Source organism: Protopterus annectens, chromosome 13.part0, assembly GCF_019279795.1.
Source record: "Protopterus annectens isolate FY-2018-M chromosome 13.part0, PAN1.0, whole genome shotgun sequence".
NCBI classification, from domain to species: Eukaryota; Metazoa; Chordata; order Ceratodontiformes; family Protopteridae; genus Protopterus; species Protopterus annectens.
The window spans coordinates 183,777,323-183,801,976 of record NC_056747.1 but is presented as its reverse complement, the minus strand read 5'-3'; the positions used below and the strand labels follow the sequence as shown (position 1 = coordinate 183,801,976).

Sequence of the window (24,654 nt, the reverse complement as noted above, 5' to 3'; positions counted from 1 at the left end):
ATAACTATTGTCCAACTGTATGCTTTTCAAAATTTTCAATTTCTTTCCAAAATCATATATTATGTCCCTTAAGATTTTATCATTCCTTTTTTCCGCCTCGGGTACCCTAATTGTGGTACTGTTCTTATGTCCTCCTTCAAAATCTAAGGCTGCTGTTATAAATGCATTTAAATTGTACCTTGCTGTTCTACATGGTTTGTCCAAGGCCCTTTTCACCATACCTGTAGAATGCTCATTCGTAGCAAATGCATAGGTCTTCTTTGGAACTGTTCTCCTCGGTTTAGCCCCAGAAATGTTATAATCCAAAGGTGAATTGAGGACACTCTCATTTCGTATTCTTTGACCAGGTTCGATGTCTCCTTCCCTTTCATTACCCTGCGAATCAATACGAGCACTAGCCTCTTTAGATCCGCGCTCACCATTCCGTTCACTTCCTCCATTCCGAACGCATGTACGGGTTGATGTCATCGCGTCCCTTCTAACGGCTCCAGCGTTGGGTTGTGACATCATCTCTATCAGCCTGGTAAGTTCCCCACGCATGATCGCCATCTCGGACTGCAAACCCCTTATTTCCTCCTGCCTTGGAGAAAAGATTGACGGTAATTCGTCCAACGAATCCATCCCTCGACCACCAAATATTGCCAATAAGTTGTGAACAGTCAAACTGATAAATGAAACAAAACTGGATGGAAATTACGATATCCTCTCGATAGTTTTGACTCCAATACAGCACCAGCACTACGACATAGAACAACACTTGTGTTGACCAGATGTAAACTTTTTATTATAAAAACAAATTAAAACCATTCGGTTAAGCGCTTTCATCAATTAAGACTTCCTCAGAACAATACTACTACATTAAAACCTTACTTAAATACATTCTGTTTTAGTCACATGGTAGTTCCATTAATGCCTTAAAGTGCTAGTGCATATCTTGAATGAAATAAAAACATTTTTTCCAATTATACACTTCATATCCCTATATTGGTACAATTCTTTCTAAAAAATTATGCTACATTTTATATACCCTAACATAACTGTATATGAAAGACAGAATTGCTATGCATGCATTGAACAAACTTTTACTATTAAACTTATGTCTATGTGTTGTTATTTTAATTTATGTGGGCTTCTAATATAGGTTTTATGGAAAGATATTCATTTATACCTGGGGGGTCTGAGGCATTTAATTTAATTTGCCAAATAACCTTCTTCTCCCCTACTTTCTTCTTTATATTTCCACCCTTAGGATTGGCTTTAACCAATTCTAATATTCCAAAAAGAAACCCCGTGCATTCAGTGTTTTCATTTATATGTCTCCAAAGGGCATTTCTGTCATCTTTCCTTTGTATACCATAAAGATGCTCGTATATTCTATTTCTAAGGCATCTGGTTGTTTTTCCCACATAAAAGGCAGTGCATTTTGTGCACTTAGCAAGGTAGATCAGATGCCTAGACCTACAATTGCCCTTTTCAAACCATACTTTAGTTCTATTAATATCCATTAATTCTATACTAGGGACTGTTATAATGTGTTGGCACTGTCTACATGTCCCACATTTGTGCGATGCCTTTAGTATTGAAATCTGTAGGTTGTATTTTCCTTTCCAATAATTTCTTCATGTTGTTCCCATTCTTGTATACACATAATGGTTTCTCCCCCATTATTTTTGAAATTTCTCCGTCAATCCTAGTGATGTTCCAATGCTTATCTAATATTTTCCTGATTTCTCCACTATGCTTGCTGTATTGTAGTCATAAGCCCTACTATATTCTTCCCCTGATTTCTTATTATCTAAGCCCCCTTCTATTTCTACTTCCACATTGACATCATTAAATGGAATATCCCCATTACCTAATAGCGGCTTATACTTCCTACCCCATTCTCTCGTGACATACCATATTGCATCTTCCACTTGTGTTTGGGGGTATCCTCTATCTAAAAAGTACTCCCCTACTTTTTCTAGTTCTCTTTGTAAGTCCTTCTTGGCTGATGTCATCCTAGACACTCTTATGCATTGGCCCCTAACCAGATTCCTTTTCTGCACTAAAGGGTGGCTACTTTGATAGTCCAAGTAGGAATTGCTGAAAGTTTTTTTCCTGTAGATATTAGATTTAAATCTCCCCTCCTCTAATGTTATCCTTGTATCCAAAAAAGGTATGGAATTTTGATTTTGACTAAAAGTGAATTTTATTTCTTCACTACATCCATTTAAGTAAATCTTAAATTTTTCCAGATCTGCTTCATTACCATTCCAAGTAACAAAAATATCATCAAGGAAGCGGAAATAACATCCAAGGAAGGATGACCACTCAGAGTTCAGTATGTACTCTTCTTCCCAGCTTGTCAAAAACAAGTTTGCAAACATGGGGGCACATGCTGCCCCCATGGCCACCCCTTTCTTTTGTCTATAGTATTTTCCTTCAAACATGATGTAATTATAGGACAATACTATATCCATGAACTCCATAAGTATTAACGTTCTTTCCCATGATAAACTACTTTTTCTCTTTACAATGTCCTGAAACCTTTCCATTCCCTCTTCTTTAGGTATACTTGAAAAGAGGTCTACCACATCTATGGTGACCAACCACTTGGCTCCTTTTGCTATTTCCGGTTTTAACCTCTTTAGGAAATCCCATGAATCTATTATAATTTGTGGGATATTCCTATAAATGGGTTTTAGCCAACTGTCTATCACCTTTCCAAATGGGAATGTTTTGGAAAAGCTTCCTGAGATTATCGGCCTAAAAGGGGGGTTTTGGATATCCTTGTGGACCTTTGGTATCCCTATGATAGTCCCTATAATCGGGTATTCCACTTTTAAAAATTTATAAAGTTCACCTTCGATTCTTTCTTCTATTAATAGGTCTTCCAAAATCAAATCCACCTTATGATGTCCTATATTCACCTCATTTAAAGATATGATGTCGTAATTTCCTGAATTTGTTAATATTTCATTCATTTTACTTATATATTTTTCTTTATTGTAAAGTACAACCCCCCCTCCCTTATCTGGTTTCATGATTCTTAGGGAGTGGTCTGTTTGCATTTCATATAATACTTCTTTTTCCTGTTCACTCAAATTATGTCCAAATTTTCTATTTCCTTTTTCCTTTCCATATTTATAGATTTCATCAATCACCATTTTTTCATATATGCCTAACAAATTATTCAAGGGGGGTGTAAATGAACTCATTAACCTAAATTCATGTTTCTGTATGCTAGGTTTGTCCTTAAAGAACAGTTTTAAATTTAATTTCCTCACAAATTTTTTTACCTCTATTATATTGTCTACTACATTCAACTTCTCATCCGGTATAAATTTCATACCCTTAGCTAGTAAAGAAAAGTGTTGTTTTTTTAACACCATATTAGTGTAATTATATATATAAAATTCATTACTTTTACTAACTATTTCATTGATTTTAACAATACCATCATCGTTCCTGTCCACTAATCCGTATATTGTCTTTTCCGGTTGCCTCTCACTTTCTCCCATCTGTCTCCTATCCTTAATGGATCTTTTCTGTTCCATTCCCATTCCTCTCCTAAAAAATAATCTGCATTTTCATGGCCTTGTCCCTGATGAAATTCCTTATCTTCCCGTCTTGTATGGACTTCCTCTCTTAACCCTTGTTTACTCATGTTGGTAGAATACCTTCTATTATAGGCATTCTTCCTATATGTACCATTAATTTTAGTGTTATTAGTTCTTTTCTCCCACCTATATGCGGAGCCTTTTTTATATTGCTCTACATCTCTTTGCATTTTTTTACTCTTACGTTCATGCTGTTTAACTACCTGTGTCTCTACCCAGGTGTACTGTGATTCCAAAATCATTTCACATTCTTCGTACATTAAATCATTCTGTATCACATTATTTAGCTCCTCTAATTCAATTAACAGTGCACATATTTTTTTATCATTACATTTTATGATAAATTTCATGAAAGTAAATCCAAACTGATCAAACATTTCTGCACATTCATCCTTGACACTGTCATCTAAATCGACTCCCATGGGAATCTTAAAAAATCTTAGCCCCATAGGGACTATTCCATCATCCATACATTTTTTTAGATAACTATTGTCCAACTGTATGCTTTTCAAAATTTTCAATTTCTTTCCAACGCTTCCTTGATGATATTTTTGTTACTTGGAATGGTAATGAAGCAGATCTGGAAAAATTTAAGATTTACTTAAATGGATGTAGTGAAGAAATAAAATTCACTTTTAGTCAAAATCAAAATTCCATACCTTTTTTGGATACAAGGATAACATTAGAGGAGGGGAGATTTAAATCTAATATCTACAGGAAAAAAACTTTCAGCAATTCCTACTTGGACTATCAAAGTAGCCACCCTTTAGTGCAGAAAAGGAATCTGGTTAGGGGCCAATGCATAAGAGTGGCTAGGATGACATCAGCCAAGAAGGACTTACAAAGAGAACTAGAAAAAGTAGGGGAGTACTTTTTAGATAGAGGATACCCCCAAGCACAAGTGGAAGATGCAATATGGTATGTCACGAGAGAATGGGGTAGGAAGTATAAGCCGTTATTAGGTAATGGGGATATTCCATTTAATGATGTCAATGTGGAAGTAGAAATAGAAGGGGGCTTAGATAATAAGAAATCAGGGGAAGAATATAGTAGGGCTTGCGTACTACAATACAGCAAGCATAGTGGAGAAATCAGGAAAATATTAGATAAGCATTGGAACATCACTAGGATTGACGGAGAAATTTCAAAAATAATGGGGGAGAAACCATTATGTGTATACAAGAATGGGAACAACATGAAGAAATTATTGGAAAGGAAAATACAACCTACAGATTTCAATACTAAAGGCACGTACAAATGTGGGACATGTAGACAGTGCCAACACATTATAACAGTCCCTAGTATAGAATTAATGGATATTAATAGAACTAAAGTATGGTTTGAAAAGGGCAATTGTAGGTCTAGGCATCTGATCTACCTTGCTAAGTGCACAAAATGCACTGCCTTTTATGTGGGAAAAACAACCAGATGCCTTAGAAATAGAATATACGAGCATCTTTATGGTATACAAAGGAAAGATGACAGAAATGCCCTTTGGAGACATATAAATGAAAACACTGAATGCACGGGGTTTCTTTTTGGAATATTAGAATTGGTTAAAGCCAATCCTAAGGGTGGAAATATAAAGAAGAAAGTAGGGGAAAAGGAGGTTATTTGGCAAATTAAATTAAATGCCTCAGACCCCCCAGGTATAAATGAATATCTTTCCATAAAACCTATATTAGAAGCCCACATAAATTAAAATAACAACACATAGACATAAGTTTAATAGTAAAAGTTTGTTCAATGCATGCATAGCAATTCTGTCTTTCATATACAGTTATGTTAGGGTATATAAAATGTAGCATAATTTTTTAGAAAGAATTGTACCAATATAGGGATATGAAGTGTATAATTGGAAAAAATGTTTTTATTTCATTCAAGATATGCACTAGCACTTTAAGGCATTAATGGAACTACCATGTGACTAAAACAGAATGTATTTAAGTAAGGTTTTAATGTAGTAGTATTGTTCTGAGGAAGTCTTAATTGATGAAAGCGCTTAACCGAATGGTTTTAATTTGTTTTTATAATAAAAAGTTTACATCTGGTCAACACAAGTGTTGTTCTATGTCGTAGTGCTGGTGCTGTATTGGAGTCAAAACTATCGAGAGGATATCGTAATTTCCATCCAGTTTTGTTTCATTTATAAGTTTTCAAATACCTTTCCAAGTTTCCTTGAAATCCGTCTAGCCAAAAGATGTTTGGTGCTCTTCGTGGAGATAATCAATTCTGACAAAAGCCATCAAGCTAAAGAACAAGTTGGTCTGTGCAGTCTTGGCATGGTGATCTCCACGAAACCGACACGCATCAAATGGCCACACAGTGTATCTTTGAGAAAGGACACAACAGACAGGTCAGCTTGTGACTGTGTGTAAATGATGGAGAGGTATATGATGTGGGGGTATGTTTGACAGCTAGTTGAGGTCTCTTGGCATGATGCCTAGGAGGGTTAGACAAGAGTTACTTAACTACCTCAGCATACGTTTGTTGCTCAGGTTGCGTACGCGACTCATCAACTGCAGACTGAATTTGCCAAGTGCAAATGCAAAGGCCACAAAAGGGGTTAGAGCAGACTGAGATTCCATGCCATTAGTTGTTGTGTCTTTCGGCTTTTTCCCTGCTATTGGTAATATGTGGTAAATGGTTTACTATCATAAATCAGAAGTGCACTTCATCGAATGGTGCAACATTGAAGTCATTTCAAAATGGCGAAACGAATGGAAACGTAGTGAACTGGCATCAATGAATATCGAACAGCACATGTAATCCAACAGCCACATTTCCATACCAGCAAATGTCGAACCATCGATATTAACATGGTCCAAAATGGGGATGTAAAGACGTTTTCATTTCGACATTCCAGTTTGGCGACATGAATAATCGACGGCGTGCACTCCTGGATTATGATAGTAAACTGTGGTAAACTAGGTAGGCAAATGAGCTAATATCAGCAGTACTAGTGGGGTTCACACAAGGTGGATTAGTGGACTACTACTACACGTTGCGTACTAGTTGACACATATAGGAAAGGCTACTTTTAGTTAGTAACAGGCATAATAGCACTAGGTTTCTGTAACTAAGTTAAAAATCTTAAATGGAATACTATGTTTCTACAGCTACAAGGCTGTAACTTAACTGAAGTGTAAAGTTTTATCTAGTTTTAGAATAGACATAGCTACTATGATCTCTATAGTAGGTACAAACTGGAACTAGACCAATCTGCTATCAGGTGTAGCATCCACTATACAGTGAGGAATAGAAGGAGAGGAACAAAAGCTGTCAGTAATCTTGGCGAATTTTTAAAGACAATTAATTCAGTGCAGCTACTAGGTGAAGTACGATGTTCATTAGTGGTTTAAAAGTGTTTAGGCCTTAAGCCAGCCAGAATCACGGATTACTTTAGATAAGGTACATACTCTTTCTCTTTCATCCAACAGTTTAATGATTCCTTAAAAGTGTCCAAGGTAATTTGACAAATGAAAATGAATAGGAATATTGTTCCATAAAGTGACCATTTTAATAACAATATGAAAATTTTATTTTAGTCAAATAAATTTTTCTGTCAATTCACATTATGTCTTAAGGTCTTACTCCATCGAAATATATCCATATTAAAAACTGCTTCCAAAACTGGATCAAGAAAAATATTATAAGCTAATATAAGCTTTCCATAAATATATCTATAACTTATTGAGTAAAATTTTAACCGTCTATTTTTATTCTCATAGCCTCAGTCCTTAACTGAAGATTATCATTGTGGTACATTTTCTCTGTACACCTTCAAGTTTACATAGTACATATAGAGTATACACACAAAAATGTTGTTATACTCTTAAGATTAGTCTTATAAAACTAACTATAATGATATAAGGCATTATTCATCATTTGTTGTTAATGTTAAAATATGGCACATCATCTTCAAAACCTAATTACAAACAACTTTGGTGTGGTTTTCAAAAGTTAATTTTGAGGAAATCATAATACTTGCATTTTTGTATTGATTTGCTTCCTTTAACGATATCACAGACAAATAAATAAGGACATGTAATAGCCTGTTAGTACAGCACATGAGGATATATTTTCAGTACTAATCTTTAGACCAATGGATGTAGCCCATATCTTCAGAGTGTTCATATACGCATTCAAAGCATAGTAAGTAATCTTTCTCATTTTGCAACATGAAACCAATTTTGCAGTCATCGGCATACTTGTATATCCAAAAATCTTTACTTATGGAATTGTTGAAAATACCATTCTTGTAATAACAACGCAAAGGGGAGCATTCATCTACAACATTTACAATGATGCTATGTTACAACATAGTGCTGTGCAAAAATGTAACTAGCCATTGTACTTTATTGTACACTCTAGGGTGAGCATGCTGCCCGAGACGCCCTGCTGTTTATCCCTCAGTCCCCCCCTTTTTTATCCTTCATCTTTTTACCCCACATATCACCTGTTTTTCTTGTTGCCTGCCAATTTCACTCAGCCCCTATTGGCTTTTGTGCAACCGACCACATTACACAGAGTTGAGCATTGTTTTTGCATAGCCACCAGTTGTAGGATTTGTAATGCTACAAAAGCATACCCAATGCTAGTAGGTCTCCTCAAATTAGCCTGGACCAAACAACTTACTGAGACAGTGCTACGAACTCCTGCAGTTGTAGCAACAACCTCTATAATTTAAATTAAGCAGTAAAGTTTCCTGCAGTTGTAGCAACAACCTCTATAATTTAAATTAAGCAGTAAAGTTTTTTTTCTTTTTGTGAAACTGTACCATGAATTGTATTATCCTCCAACTGGCTCAGAGCGGCTGATAGTCTCTGTTGGCACGCACTCTTGCTGGGTTTCCTCCACAGTATCGTAAATAAGATCACTAACTTCCATGCAACCCTTAGCACCTACCTACCTACCTGACATAGCAGCTATAACAGAAACCGCACTCTTGCTGGGTTTCCTCCACAGTATCGTAAATAAGATCACTAACTTCCATGCAACCCTTAGCACCTACCTACCTACCTGACATAGCAGCTATAACAGAAACCTGGTTAAAACCCCACATTAAAGACAATGAAATTATTACTAATGGATACAGCATAATTAGACAAGACAGACCAGACAAAAGGGGAGGTGGTGTCACCATCACGTACAAAGGCACAATCAAAGTAGAACTAGCGAACTGCGTCCCTCCTGACCTACTCAATGCCGAAATCCTAACAACTCGACTAGTAATAAACCCAAACAAAAATATTATCATCATAACTACCTACCTTCCCTCTGGCAACAACCTACCCATAATTGAAAATCTACTCTACTGGGCATCTACTATATCATGTCTGAGCCCACTGTCAATCCAGTCCACAAACAGAACCATAATAGAACCCACTACCCAAACAAAACTTCTAGGTATCACACCTGATGAAAACCTAAGGTTTGACACCCACATCTCCCTCGCCATCAAAAAACTCCATTCCAAACTAGGCACCCTATATAGAATTAAACCTTACCTTTCAGAAACTGCCAGACTAACCACTGCCCACACTCACCTACTTTCATCCCTCCTCTAGGGCTCCCAAGTATTTACAAATATTCGTAAATCTGGCCTACATAATCTTGAAACATGCTATAACAACATAGCTGGATTTACTATAGGTCCCCCTTACGGAGCACATCACTGCTCAGTTCTCACACAACTCAAATAGTTGGAACTCCCATACCTTCTACACTAAACCAACTGTCCTTCGCCCACAAAGTAATTCACAAACCAAACAAATGCCCATCACTCAGTAACCTGCCCATCACTCAGTAACCTAATACAACATAACAACAATCCTAGAACACTATGGTCCTCAAATAAACTAATGTTAAAAGTAACTCAACCCCACAACTCTCAAGGCACCACACTCTACTCCTACAAAATTGCAAAACTCTGGAACACTCTTAGTCAATCTATAGGTAACAAGCCAAGCATACACAAGTTCAAACACTTCCTCAAGGAGCATCTAGCAAAACAATGGCTCTGCTCCTGTCATATCCCACCCAGACTAGTCCATCTACTACTCCCTTACATCTCACCCTTAACTGGCTAACTATCTCAACTACAGTTATATTCTGCTGAAGGCTAGTGTGGCTCTACACTCTAGTTCAGTTAGTAAATGTAAACACAAATACTACTTTTGGTCTTTAAACTCTTATACTGACTGCACTGCTCTTTGACAATCTATAGCACAGTTTTCTCACTAAATCACGCTGTTAATCTCAATATCAAGTTTTTGTTAAAAGTGTTTTTCATTATTGTATTTAGTCAATCGTACTGATTTTTTGCTTTACACATTGGCCTCTGCTGAAAATGGGACTCATGCCCAGTCGGACAATACCCGGTAAATAAATAAATAAAAATTTGCATTTTATTAGTTTTGTGATACTAGTTTAAACAGAAGCACTGACTAAAAATAAATTAGAGCAAGGTAATTAATGTCAACAATTAATCCAGGAAAATAGCAAATCTACTAGCATCTTCTGATAGTTGTGCAGCAATATAACAGAGTTCAAAGTATAAAAATAGTAATCAAATAGAAACAGAATAGAAACAAATGAGTAAAACAAATAGTAAAAATTGTAATCAAATAGCAACAATGAGTTAATCAAGTAGCAGCAACTGAGCAGCCAATGATATTCAATGATAGACTGCTGGCAGTAGATGATACTTAACCACAGCTTTGGCCGGCTAAGAACTAGCTGTATTCAACTGGACGTATAATAGAATTTAAGTACCTTTATCTGCACTTTTTTTCAAAAAATACAGTATTTAAATTGATTTTAACTGTGTTGCAGGAATATTAACTGAACTGGAAGTTAGTCAGTGTTTGCTGAATTTTGTTATTTGCTAGTAATTACAGGTGTGGGGTTAGCCACATTCTTTGATTTCCTGTCCTTGCCTATTTAAGTGGTACAGTGTGAAATATTTTCTGCTTAAAAACCTCAGCTTTGGCCGGCTAAGAACTAGCTGTATTCAACTGGAGAATTTAAGTACCTTTATCTGCACTTTTTTTCAAAAAATACAGTATTTAAATTGATTTTAACTGTGTTGCAGGAATATTAACTGAACTGGAAGTTAGTCAGTGTTTGCTGAATTTTGTTATTTGCTAGTAATTACAGGTGTGGGGGTAGCCACATTCTTTGATTTCATGTCCTTGCCTATTTAAGTGGTACAGTGTGAAATATTTTCTGCTTAAAAACCTCAGCGTTGGCCGGCTAAGAACTAGCTGTATTCAACTGGACGTATAACAGAATTTAAGTACCTTTATCTGCACTTTTTTTTCAAAAATACAGTATTTAAATTGATTTTAACTGTGTTGCAGGAATATTAACTGAACTGGAAGTTTTGACTCTGCTCTTCAGTTAGTCCCACCCACCCTCCCTGTTTTTGTTTTGGTGTTAATCTTAGTGGCCTTGAAACTGCCCGCCCCTCTTGTAAATTTGTGTTTGGATACTCCTGGGACCATCTCATTTGCTCATTCAACTGAGTGCAGTGAGATCATATTCCGATTTCAGGCACTCCTACTGTGTACAACGAGAGCATCTGAGAAACAGAAAAAAAAAATTTAAGCTTGTTTCCTGCCTTTCCTGTTAAGTGGTATAGATTATTTGTAGGCTTCTGAGCCCCCAAGCCCTTCTGTGTTGGAGGGAAGCCTTCTAGCTTAGTTTTTTTTTCTTATAACTAGCCAGTTTTCTAGTTTCAGCACTCAAATCTGTTTCTTTGATCTCAGCACTTGTTCAGAAAAAAAAATGTAATCTGCTTTTACTGTACTTGTGTTTCTACCTACTTTTTTTTACTTTTGCATCATCTTAAAAGTACTCAATTGTATTTATTACTGCTTGGTGTAACTCATTCTAAGCCTTTTGGTTTAAACACTTGGGCTTCGGACCAGTTGTTTTGCACTGAGAGGGTTTGTGGTCTGCACTGTAGTGGCAGAACAGGTAGCTTACATCCTTCTAGGTTTGGAACTGCTGATTGAGGGCTCAGTGTCTGTTATTCTAAAAGTGTATTAATTCTGGTTTAAGCACTTGGGCTTTCAGGCCAGTTATTTTACATTAAGAGGGTTCATGGTCTGCACTCTTGTGGGAGGAGAGGCTGGACTCTGCCCTTCTGAGCTGGGAATTTCTGGTTAGAGGCTTATAGTGCCTGCATATCTGAACTGCTTCTTACTGAAGTTGGTGCGCCTTGTTTGCTGTGGCATAGACTGGATTCGGGCCTGCTGGATCTAGCTTTGTTTGTGTAACTTGAGCACTAATCCAGGCATTCTCTAAAGTATTCAATTGTATTTATTACTGCTTGGTAGTAACTTGATTAAAGTGTAGCTATCATTCTAAGTCTTTTGGATTAAGCACTTGGGCTTCAGACCAGTTGTTTTACATTAGGAAGATTTGTGGCATGCACTGTGGTGGCAGGACAGGTAGCTTTCATCCTTCTAAGTTGGGAACTGCTGATTGAGAGCCCAGTGTCTGTTATTCTTAAAGTGCATTAGTTCTGGTTTAAGCACTTGGGCTTCAGGCCAGTTATTTTACATTAAGAAGGTTTGTGGTCTGCACTCTTGTGAGAGAAGAGGCTGGACTCTGCCCTTCTGAGCTGGGAATTTCTGGTTAAAGGTTTATAGTGCCTGAATATTTGAACTGTATCTTACTGAAATTGGTACACCTTGTTTGCTGTAGCATAGACTAGATCCAGGCCTGCTGAATCTAGCTTTGTTTATATGCTTGTTGTTTGTTTGCTTGTTATTTCCCTGGAACGCTAATTCCACCTAATACGCGGCTTCTCAGCACTTCTGTGGATCACTAGTGATATCTGCATTGCTTACTGTACTTATTTCCTTGTTTCACTTGAAAGAAAGTTACTGTTTGTCGTTTTTGCATTTAAGATACCTGTAACACATTGCATTTAAGTTACCTGGCACTTGCTCACTAAAGCAATTACATAAATCAGCACTAAAAATTAAAAGCACTACACCCTCACTCCCCACTGGCCCTTGTTTTCAATTATAAAGGAATTCCCAATATTATTCTAGCATGTCCAAAGGTCAGTTGTCAATCTCCTCTCCGGTCCAGCTGGTGAATCTGGGAATCTTGAGGCAATGTTACAACTGCCTCATGTACACAGACAACCCTCTCCTCCTCCCAACAAATTCCAACACATGTGAGAGATGCAACCATATAGCCAAACTGGAGGCTAAGCTCTCTCAACTCAGTACTGGCATAACCAGTCAGGAGGAGAAGGAAACCACAATCACTACAATTCTAGTCTCACATAGACCTACCACGACAGCAAACCAAACACATAATCACACAAAAACACTCGGAGGCTCTAAATAAAGATTTGCCTAAGCAGCAGAGACCTCCAAAGCAGACACCCAAGCAACCGCTACCCCAAAACAAAACACGTGCAACACATATCTCACAAAGCCAGTGTGCCGAACAGCCCTTAAGACTAAACAACACACCTGATACACTTGTAATAGGTGACTCTATCGTCAGGCACACTGACGTCCCGCTCACCAGGCTGAACAAGGAGAGGGTCACGGTGAGCAGCCTGTCAGGCGCTAGGATCCGCCACATAACACAAGCACTCAGGTCACTCCAAGGCAAGTACAAATATGACTCAGTCATTGTCCATGCTGGTGTGAATGACCTGAGACGTACCTCCCTGGACTACATGAAAAGAGACATAGAGGAGCTCTCTGAGCATGTAGCCCAGGCTGGTATGACCCTGACCTTGAGTAGCATCTTACCCTCACCAAGAATGATGCCACAATATGAAGACAAGATGATCAATTTCAACAATTGGCTTAAGTACTGGTGTCATTCAAAGGGGATCCAATGCCTGTCAGCTTGGGATGATATGCTCGACAAGCCACGATGCTTCGCTAGGGACGGCTTGCACCTGTCACCCCTGGGCTTTCGGATATTGGCAAAGGCTCTTGCTACCCCCATAGTGCCTTTTTTAGGCAAGGCTCAAAAGACAAACCCACCCTCCATAGGTATCACAAGGGATAAGAAACTAAGAGTAATGCTACTCAACGCCAGAAGTCTAAACCTCAAGATGCATGCACTCGAAACTCTCCTTAGCATGGAGAACATCGATATCTGTGCAGTAACAGAAACCTGGTTCAGGGCTCCCGAGAGCACCCCAGCACTAACAGGTTATACCTCATACCATGCTTTTCGGCCCCAAAACTTGGACCGAACCACAAAAGGAGGGGGAGTATCGATATTCATCAAAGATACCCACACCTCCAGGTTGGTGGCAAAGCACAAAGCATCAGAGACTATCCATGTGCAACTAACAGTGGGTAAAACTGCCTTCCAGTTTATAGCCTGCTACAGACCACCCTCCCAAACCCAGGAACCCCACTCGGCCTTCCTGAGAACACTGGAAAATATGAAGGTCTCTACAAACACCATTATATTGGGCAACTTCAACTACCCAAACATAGACTGGGAGCATTACTCTAGCTCCAACACCCTAGCCCAAAGGTTCCTAGAATTTATAAACTCAAATGCTATGGAACAACTTGTTACCACTCCCACAAGAGGGGAAAACATACTGGACCCGATCATCACCAACATGGGGACTCTATGCTCCAGATGTGTATCCCTCACTGGTAAGATCAGACCATAAACTAATCTCACTGGATATTCACATCCCGACCCCACCCCCTGCCCAGAAAACCACAGTGAAAAACTTCTCTAAAGCAAATTTCACACTCCTCAAAACCGAGGTGGAATCCTTCAATGCCCCCGGGCCTATGGAAAATATGGCCCAGACTGCAGAATCCTTTATAAACGCATTCTATGAACACCTTCAGGAATGCATGGATCATGCGATCCCAAATAAAACCAAGACCCAATCCTCCAAAGGCAGACGTCCTGTCTGGTGGACCCCAGCCATAAACAAACTATACAAAAGAAGGAGGAAGCTACTAAATGATAGAGCAAAATCCCAAAAAGGGAAGGCATGACTGATCAGTATTAGCAAAAAACTATGGGCACTCATAAAATTGTCTAAGGCCAGCTTTGAGAGAAAAATTGCACAGGACACTAAGGATAATCACAAGGCTTTCTTTAGTTATGTTAGGAACCTGGGTGGTAATTCCCAGACATGCTCAGAATTAGTCCAAAATGACAAAAAAATACATCGAACCCACAGACATTGCCAACATCCTAGCTGACAGGTTCAGCGCAAACTTCTCCCCACCCTCCCCACCAAAAGGGCAAATATCTATCCCAGCAGAGTGCTGCCCCCCTGACACCTCAGATGCTCAGGTAAGAGCCGCCCTCTCCAAAGCAAAAAACACAGCATCAATGGGACCAGACAGTGTCCCGGGCTGTGTCCTACATGAACTCCAAGAAGAGCTAAACCCAAACATAAAACTACTGTTCAATCTCAGCCTTACTACAGGATATGTGCCCAAAGAGTGGCGTACAGCAACAGTGGTCCCTCTCCATAAAGGTGGTGCCTCAACGGATCCTGGAAACTTTCGCCCCATAAGCCTGACTAGCTTGGTCTGCAAAGCTATGGAAAGGATCATCATGGACCTCATAAATAAAGATATTGGGGACCTACAGACACTGGATCCTACCCAGTTCGGCTTTGTTAAGGGCAGATCCTGCCTCTTAAACCTGGTTGATTTCTTTGAAACAGTCACCAAGGCCATTGACGAGGGGAAGGTGGTCCACACAGCCTACCTGGACCTCGCAAAAGCCTTCGATACAATATCCCACTCGGGCATTATAGATAAGCTCACCAGCTTAAATATAAACCCCTATGTCACTAGATGGATTGCAAACTGGCTCAAGGACAGAACCCACATGGTTAGAATTGCTGGAGCCATGTCAGACACCAAACCAGTTACAAGTGGTGTCCCACAAGGCTCAGTCCTGGGACCTCTCTTGTTCGGTATATATTTCTCGGAGGTACAGGCCAACACAGAAGGACTGTGGCTGACCAAGTTCACAGATGACTGCAAACTGGGCGCCGCCATAATCGACTCTCCAGCTGACACAAGCATCCTCCAAAAGGGCCTCATAGAAACAGACAACTGGTGCCAGAGCCATGGCCTCAAGCTAAATGCCAAAAAGTGTATAGTCATCCCCTTTGGCAAAAACAAAGTGCCCACAAATTACCACATAGGTGGTAATCCATTAAGTACAGAAGAAGTAATTAGGGACCTGGGGACCCAAGTTGATAGCAATCTCTCATTTGACAACCACGTGGCCAAAGTGGTTAGAAAAACATTTTATATAGCCCACCTAATCATGAAGGGATTCACATCTAGATTAGGGGAGGTCATCGTGCCTCTTTACTCATTCCTCATCAGGCCCATAATTGAGTACAATGCCCCTTTTGGGATGTACCTTACCAGACACCTGCAGCAACTGGAAAGACCCCAAAAGTACCTCACCAAGAGGATCAAAGGGCTCAAACAGATGCCATATGCTGCCCGGTTAAAGAAACTCCAGCTCTACTCAGTGGCATACTGCCTGTTCAGAGGCGATCTGTGCCTGACGTATAAAGCCATGTCCAACCCGGAATTAATGGACATGCTGCACCTCAGAAAATCCAAATCCCATCGAGCTACGCTCGAGACTTGAACCTCAGCACTAAAATAAATAGGACATGCTGGAGGGACAGATTCATAACCCAGAGGCTCCCTTCACTCTGGAATAAAATCCCAGTCCAGGTTAGGCAGAGTCCCTTATTGACTCCCTTCAAGACGAATCTTGATGAGTGGATGGGAGATCGTAGGTTTACCCCAGGTATCACTTCTGTGTCACTGTTAGACAGAGGCACAGTATACTAACCTCGAAAAAGGGCATAGCAAAATAAATTTAAAAAGGGTGGCGAAAGCCAAACACATTCTGGCTAGGCTTATAAATGCCCTAGGGCAGATAGCCTAGTATGAACCTATGAACCTAAAATAGGGGAACAGGAAGCAGAGTGCTAAAGAGAAGTCTTAATGTAGGTCATAAAATGCAACATGCTTACCTTTTATTGGAATCCGCTATATCCTGAAGGGAATGTCAGTGAAAATACAATGCTTACCTTTGGTTAGTTTGGTAGCTGTGGGCCAGCTGATCTGTGGAAGCTTGCTGCCAGATGAGTGGTTAGTACAGCTACTATGCAGCTAAACATACACTGGCTAAGAGGTAGCATATGCCACTACTAGATATTTATAGTAGAAGGAAAGGATATGACTGTGGAGAGAATCTAACAGGATTAGTGCTGGTGCTGCAATATTGTGTAGCACAGCTTGCCTTATCCACGTGAAACAAGGTCTTGTACAGTACTTCCTTCTTGGTTAAGATACAGGAATGTGCAGCTTTCTGCAGAACTGTCTTTAAATATATCTGAATAAAAAGGCAACAGTCAATCAGAAATGTCTTCAACAGGTAAGCTTGGAGCCCAGGCAAGTTGGGAACAGGCAATAAGGCTACTGCTCCTTCTCTGATAAAAAGTAGCAATCAGTACCATCCCTTCACAAAAAAAAAAGCTCATCCCGAAAAATCACTGAAACCTGAAGTCCTCACCCACATGAGACACAGGCTTGCACTCGAATTCCTCTTCCTCCCTCTTGGTTAAGAAGCATTACTTTCTGCTATTTCCAAAGTCAGAGTGTGTATATACATCTTGTGTGAAACTGATTTAAATTGCAAAATTGGACCGGCTTTTTATTTTTATTGTTTGCACTTAGCTGATTGCTAACCTGATATCATATTGGACTACAGTCCTTACATTTGTCTTTGCTGGTCCTGACTTTATTTCATGCAGCTTCTTGCATGAAGCCAGTACAGATCTTTCTTGATTGTCAAAAGGAGATAGTTTTCCATGGAGAAAAATGTTTTAACTGGAGTCCTCCCACCTACCCCAGCCACTTGCCCACCCAGAGTCATCCCCTCATAAAACCCTCATAGGGTTGGGAGGGTGGCCTAATGGTTAAGGTGTTTGCCTTACAAGCACAAGGTGCAGGGTTTGAGTCTTACAACAGATAATTGGCTAGGCTTAAAATGGCTCGCAAGGGCAGTTAGCTTAGTACTAATCTATGAACCTAAAAGTGAACTAGGCCATGCCTCTAAATGAGCCAAACAGAGTCATTGAGCCAAATCACACGTGGATTAGCGACTATGAAACTCCCCCATCTCTAGACACACTATTACTCCTTGTACTCTTTTGTAACACATACACAGCCCTCATCTCACCTATAATAAAACTATTCATACAATTACAGTTCATGTTCGCCACAGGTCTACCATAATCATACTGCATCACTATATTCTCATCTGGATAAACTGTACTCCTGTACTCATGTTCCTAAACTCTACCCAGCTCAGTACAAAACTGAAAATGCCTCTCTTGCTAACTCAGACTCTCTTCTCACCATTCTTACAGTCATCTCCCATCCAAACCTTCATAAATAACTACACCCCCCCTTCTGCAAAAAGCACTTGGCCTCAAATCTACTTTCTCTTTTCTGTATACTCCTTAACGAATCGCTTCCTTTCACTCATTCCTATTATCACTCTTATAACTAATTATAATTTATGGTGATATTCGCCCAAATTTCAGTCCCCTCACCCAACTACCTAATTTTATCACCCACATCCCATAATCTTATGCGAGTTCACTTGAACTTGCCCTTCTCAAGACATCTTTAAAAAAGTGACCAGTATCCATGACTGGACAGAAAATTACGCCTGGATATCCTAGTTTATCTGAAACTGGCTAAAGCTTCATATTATGAATCACAAACTAACTCTGACAGCATATGACATTCTCCAGGTAGAGTTACCATGACATACAAGATCAAGTTCACCTACACTACTCAAATACTTATCCTGGAGAACACATTCCTTACGTCTTTACAAATACAGCCATCCAAACAACTTAAAATAATCTGCCTGTATGTTCCATCACTACATGCTTTCATACTTGTAGAAGATTCTCTGCAACGGCTTATAACCAATATAAACTCAAAACATCTCATTTTAGGATATAAGTAATACAGTAACTCTGCTCACTACTTATATCCTCAAACAAATCTGTTCGGTCTGGCACAACAGGTAATCATGACCGTAAGAATTAATAAGTCTACAGGTAGAGGACCCTGGCACCTTATACCTAAGCATTTAACTGCAGTTGGTAAAACAGCTGACTGTCTAGGTCACCACATGGAGACTTGCATTTTGTGGAAAAAAGGCGAATACTCCGGGCCTCCAGATTGATCTGGACAACTGACTGCATATCACTATGATTCCAGCACCTCTGTACACTAAATCTGTGCACCTAAGCTAGCTGCCTCTCTGGCATCAGTTAGCCTGCTGCTTTTAATTAGTACTGCTAACTCTATGTTTATTTCTCCCCCTTTCCCTCCCTGCCCTATCTAACGTGTTTCTACCTTACCCTTATTCAAACTAATCGCTGTGCTTCTTTTTTGCCATCTTCTATCATGACTTTCTTCTTACTTTCTTTCCTTTCACATACAACGACCCCTAAGGCCACACTGACATCTATTTCATTCAACCTCTGTGATTTCCTTGGCCTGTACTATTTTATTACACCTCTTCTTTCTGCATTACTACCACCATTTTGGATCCGTCCCTCTGTCTGCCTGTACCTATTTCTCAAAATCTGACTTTTTACTACCCTGTTTTGTTGAGCTTCATTCTGTACTATATTTAATTCCATGATATTTATCTACTTCCACCTTTACCATCTCTGCTACTACCTACTGTAAATGTATTTGTTCCCTTCTTATATAAGTATTTTTTTCTTTCAAATGTTACTACATTTAAATAATTTATTATTAACTTACAGCTACATGCTATTGTTTATATTCGGAGCTCTGCTCTCTAGGCTTAACATTCTCAATGTCAGAAATAATACATAAAAATAATAAAATCTGAAGCTATCCACAATCTGTACACTATACACACTCCAAATCATGAAACATTATGCTAAGTACATACCATTACTATCTTTCTCAGCTATATGCTGTTTTATATAACTAATTATTAAAATGTGCTGCATTTCAACTTTAACACATTTTACCTGGTGCTCACCTCCACTCTTTTTTTTTTCCATTAGCCACTCAGCTTTAGATGGAACACAATATAATCAGCCATGTAACTTAATATATCACACACATCTTGGTATAAATGTATTATTAAGTTAAAAGGGAAAACAATTCTGTTCAATTATTTTTTCTGCTAAAAGTAAAAAAAAAGAATCGATATCTAGAATCAGAGCACACTTCTCATTTTGTATATATACTTTCATGTGGTTAGATGTAGTGACAGTTGGACATTTAACTACAGTTCTTACTTATATCAGAAAACCTTGTGTAGTAATGCAAACTTTAAAAAAAAAAAACTTTTTCATACTTATTGCCAATGGCCCAAAGGGTCCCACTTACCTGGTATGCAAAGATAACTTAAAAAATACAGCAATCACCTTGTGGGTTTACTGAAATAGCTGCATAATTCTGATGCTTATGACATATCTCCTCAATACAAATGCCTATTCTTGCACATTTTATATATTGAACATTATTAACATTAAATATGTATTTTAATTATTTTAATGTAAATATTGTGATATTAATTGTGCATCTCAACCATTTTTAGATCGTATTCCAGTCATTTTTTAGGTTATTTGTAACAATACTGAAACAGTGCTCATTGTATGTTTTGTAATTGCACTGTAATAGTATTGCAGCTTTTCACCCTGGGTCTTCATTGAAAATTAGTACAATTTGGCCCAGCTGGACTTCCCCAGTAAACAAATGTCAATCAATCAATCAATCAATCAATCAATGGAGATGTTGTAGTTGAAGGCCTCACCAGTTCGTTTCGCGCAGAAGTGGGCATGTCGCAAATTGAGTGACAACCCGGTTTGCATATTACCTTGGGGTTTTCGACAACTGGCAATAAATTCTATATTTTTTTTTAACATTTTAGGTCAATTAAACTTGCCGTTATACACAATATGTGCATATCAAAGTTCACTCATGCTGCAACACCCTGTAATACTTAAGACTTAAAGACTAACCCCACAACTGAGTATAAGAAAGAAGTGGTTACACTTCCATACAATTGCGTGCTGTACTGACAGCACATAACCGTACAAAGTGTCAATATGAGATTTTGGTGACTGTTTGACTATTAAAAGCACTGTGACAATGGAAACACTTTAGTTTAAATAAGAAGCTATTACGTTGTATCAAATCCATAATTTAGCAGTTGGCAGTCCTCTAAGAAACTGAAATACCCCAAGGTCGAGAACGTGTTTTTTTGTTTAAATGTCATTCATGCATACCGGTTATTTACTTTCAGTTTACTGTTACATTTACTGTCCTATTACAACGTCAAGTGCACTTTTTCTTCAGTTGTACATTTGGAGGGAATGCATATTCATGAATGACATATCATGGGGGTGAGTTTTGGGCGTGGCTTGCTACTGCGCATCTGGTGAGGCCCTCAACTACAATATCGCCCAATAAATAATCTATGCATGAACTTCAGGTGACTTGCAAATATAAACTGATAAGTTTAGCCAAACTATTAGCTTTCCTGAAGCTTCAGCTGTTACAACTTTTCCACTCTGGTATCCATTTGAATGATCTAGAATTGTCTTACAAGAAAAAAATAATTAAATAATAAATGCAACTTGATCAATCAAACATCTGTGGTCCACTTCCAATTACAAATGAAGAAAAATATGTTATAATTTTATGCTGCAGCGAGACAGACATGAGTAGTATTGGTTCCTATAATACATAACATGCAAAAAAAAAAAGGAAAGAAAAATATGACAAAAAAAAACAAGGAGAAAGAATTTTTAACTCTGTACAACACCAGTCCTAGCATTGTCTCCCACCTTCCAACAGATCAAATCTGCTGGAAAAAAGAATTCTCTAATACATGAAGGGAAGGCAGCATATAATCATTTAGTGGATGCAAAGCACCACAGTACACATCACACTGATGCAAGTTAGGATTTTAGTACAGTGGAGGAGGACATTTTAATGTAATTGTAGTGTCAAGTTAATCATGGAATGCAAGCTTTATTCAAATCACTTGCATTAACTTTATCAACAATTAAAAAGAATTTCCAATGTTGCAACATCTTAATTCTGTGCCAGTAGGCACCTCTGAAAGTGAATCAGGGAACAGAAATATTCAAATTCATCAATTATATTTGGTGTTAGCCCTTATTCTAGAGGTATCCCAGAATGCATGGAAGTAAAATATAGTGTTACCCAGTTAGAAACTGGTACAGGCAACATCAAAGTTATTGACCCTGGCACAAGCCTCTAGTATACCACTTATGTTTATAGCAAAATTAGCCATTTTCCCAAAGGTCTTTTTCCTGTTGATAAAGCCAGAGAATTTACCCTGGTGTTTAGTACAGCAGCATCCCAATTATACTTTCAAAGTACACAAAATGAAGAAATACAGCCTGCTTCAAGACAGTACAGGTCCATACACCTACCCCTATTTCTTCCTTTAACTCCTATTAGTGTTACTGAAAACAGTGTGGCAGGATGTTAAAATATACAGTCACTAAAACAACCTGATGAAACATGCGTCCCAAAATTTAATCTACCAACATTTGGTCCACTCGAGAGTGGCACACTCACAGCAGGTATTTCACAGAAACCACCCTGCTCACCTGACAAGCTGTTGCTATTTCCCTGGAACTGCACCAAAGCTCCTCTGGGAATGGGCAAGGGACGTGTTTGGCATCGCTTGGGCACCATGCCCAAAAGAAGACGACAAGCAGCGTCAAAGCAATCTTCATATCGCCGGTAAAATTACTTCAACACTATGCCACAATGAAGAAATAACATAAAGTGAAACTTACATTTATACATAAAAGTATTACAGCCCGCCCACTTCTCGCCCCGCCTACTCTGGAGAAAAAATCATGTGACCATGGGGACACACAAATGAAGATAATAAACCTCAATTAGACAAGTTTTCGTCAAGAATAAAATATTCTCATGGTTATTAATAGTATATTTAAGTATCGGAAAACCCTATTTTTTGGCATCGTGCTTCCAGGCCGTGGGGGGGGGGGGGAGCGGATGGAGATGTAGAAATGACACAGACGATTATTAGGCAGCCAATTGAAACTTGGCGCACTACCGTGTCACGTGTCTCTAAGTCACTATGAGTAAACTGTAAACTACAGTGGTTTTGGCTTAACAAGCACCAACTTCAAACTGCTTTAAGTTTACTAATGTTTGCCCTTGAACTTGTAAGTATGAGATTAAAGAATAACTCAGCATCTCGTGATGCTGTGATCAGCAGGGAAGCTTTGGTATCTCACGTGATGTGAATGGCAGTTTGTATATGTGTGTATGTTTGTGTAAAAATATCGCTGCTGTAAATATAAAGTAAAGGTATACTAGATGGTTATATGGTATATGGGTGAAGAAAAGCCCTGCGCTGGCTGATCTTTCCGCAACCACAGTGCTCAATCTTCCATCACCAAAATGAGGAGGACCAACCCATTCATAGCGCCCAGTTGTCCAGATTTTCGCAAAATGTCCGCATTTTACGTTTCTCGTAATGAACAATTGAGACGTATGGCCGCAACTAGTTTGTGAGACTTGTATGGTTACCTTCTGTCCCACTTTGCGAGGGACAGTCCCTCTTTGGGCAGTTGTGTCCTGACAAAAAGTGAAAAAATGGCAATTTTTTTGAGATTTTAGGACAAAAATATTTCCTATATAGTTGCATAAAACAGTTATTTTGTATCTGAAGCACCTAAATGTTATCAGAAACAGACTAAAATGCTACAAGAATAAGCTTTTATTTTGGCAAAAAGTGAAGTTCTGTCCTTTATACTGGCCGTGGGTATGTTTTGCCCTGCAAAATCTGACATTTTTACAAATAATGACCCACTTGGGGCATTTGAAAATGTGGCAGCCCTATGTAAAAAAAGTTTTATCATCGTGCATTTACTCCCATTGAACTTGTTTACACCTTAACGATTTCTCTGCTTAGTTTTTGTGACACTATTATACCTACCACTCAACTGTCCATATTTTTGCCTCATGGGTTTGGTATGCTCCTCATAACATTTATGGTTTTCTGGCAAGATCATTGAGGACTTATGCCACTAAATAACGACAAGATATTTGAAAATATGACTTCACATCCTTCAGAGAATTTATGTTCAAGCAAAACCTGTTAATCTAGCAACTTTCTGTGTTTATTAGAACGATATTTAAAACATAACGACGCATTTTGGACATTTATTCACTCCCCTGTTTATTTTTGTCTTTGCTCAGAATTCTTACACTAAGGGGGTAAGCATGACTGTTGACACTTGATAACTTGCAGTAACATTCTGATTTATACATTTCAATAACAGAAGCATTATATTCTCCTAGTTTTTTTTTTCCAATTTTAGACAGCAGAATGAGGAAGTCCCATGTTTTCTTGTCAATAAATCTCATAAAAGTTATTCATTTAACTGTATTTGAACATCAGTTCTGTCTTGTTATTAGAGACATTAATTAATGCAATCATTTAAAATCATTGATCTTTTTAAGAAGACAACTTTGATTAATGTTTTTTTAGCAGCATATCATTTGTGTAATTAGAATATCAAAAAACACAGTGAAATGGACCCACTGAATTGCTGCAAAAAAGCTTTACTAGCGTTCTGGTACCTTGACTGATTGCCTTCAGAGAAATAACTTTCAACACACCTTGCAACCATTTTTGGCGATACTGTAGTTGAGGGCTTCACCAGATGCGCAGTAGTAAGCCACGCCCAAAACCCACCCCCGTGATATGTCATTCATGAATATGCATTCCCTCCCAATGTACAACTGAAGGAAAAAAAAAGTGCACTTGATGTTGTGGACAGTAAATATAACAGTAAACTGAAAGTAAATTACCGGTATGGCGTGAACCGACATTTAAACAAAAAATAAAACACTTTCTCGACCTTGGGGTATTTCAGTTTTTTTTAAGAGGACTG

The 24,654-nt window shown here is 38.5% G+C and overlaps 1 protein-coding gene across 1 annotated transcript in view; it reads right to left on the bottom strand.

Annotated features, from left to right (window-relative positions):
- Positions 1 to 22,548, bottom strand: part of IFI30 (IFI30 lysosomal thiol reductase) — a 169,866-nt gene extending 147,318 nt beyond the window's left edge. Inside the window, exon 1 of the mRNA XM_044090760.1 lies at positions 22,330 to 22,548. Within this exon, the coding sequence (XP_043946695.1) occupies positions 22,330 to 22,458 (129 nt within the window). The 5' untranslated portion in view covers positions 22,459 to 22,548. The remainder of the gene's footprint in view (positions 1 to 22,329) is intronic.
- Between the last annotated feature and the right edge of the window lie 2,106 nt (positions 22,549 to 24,654).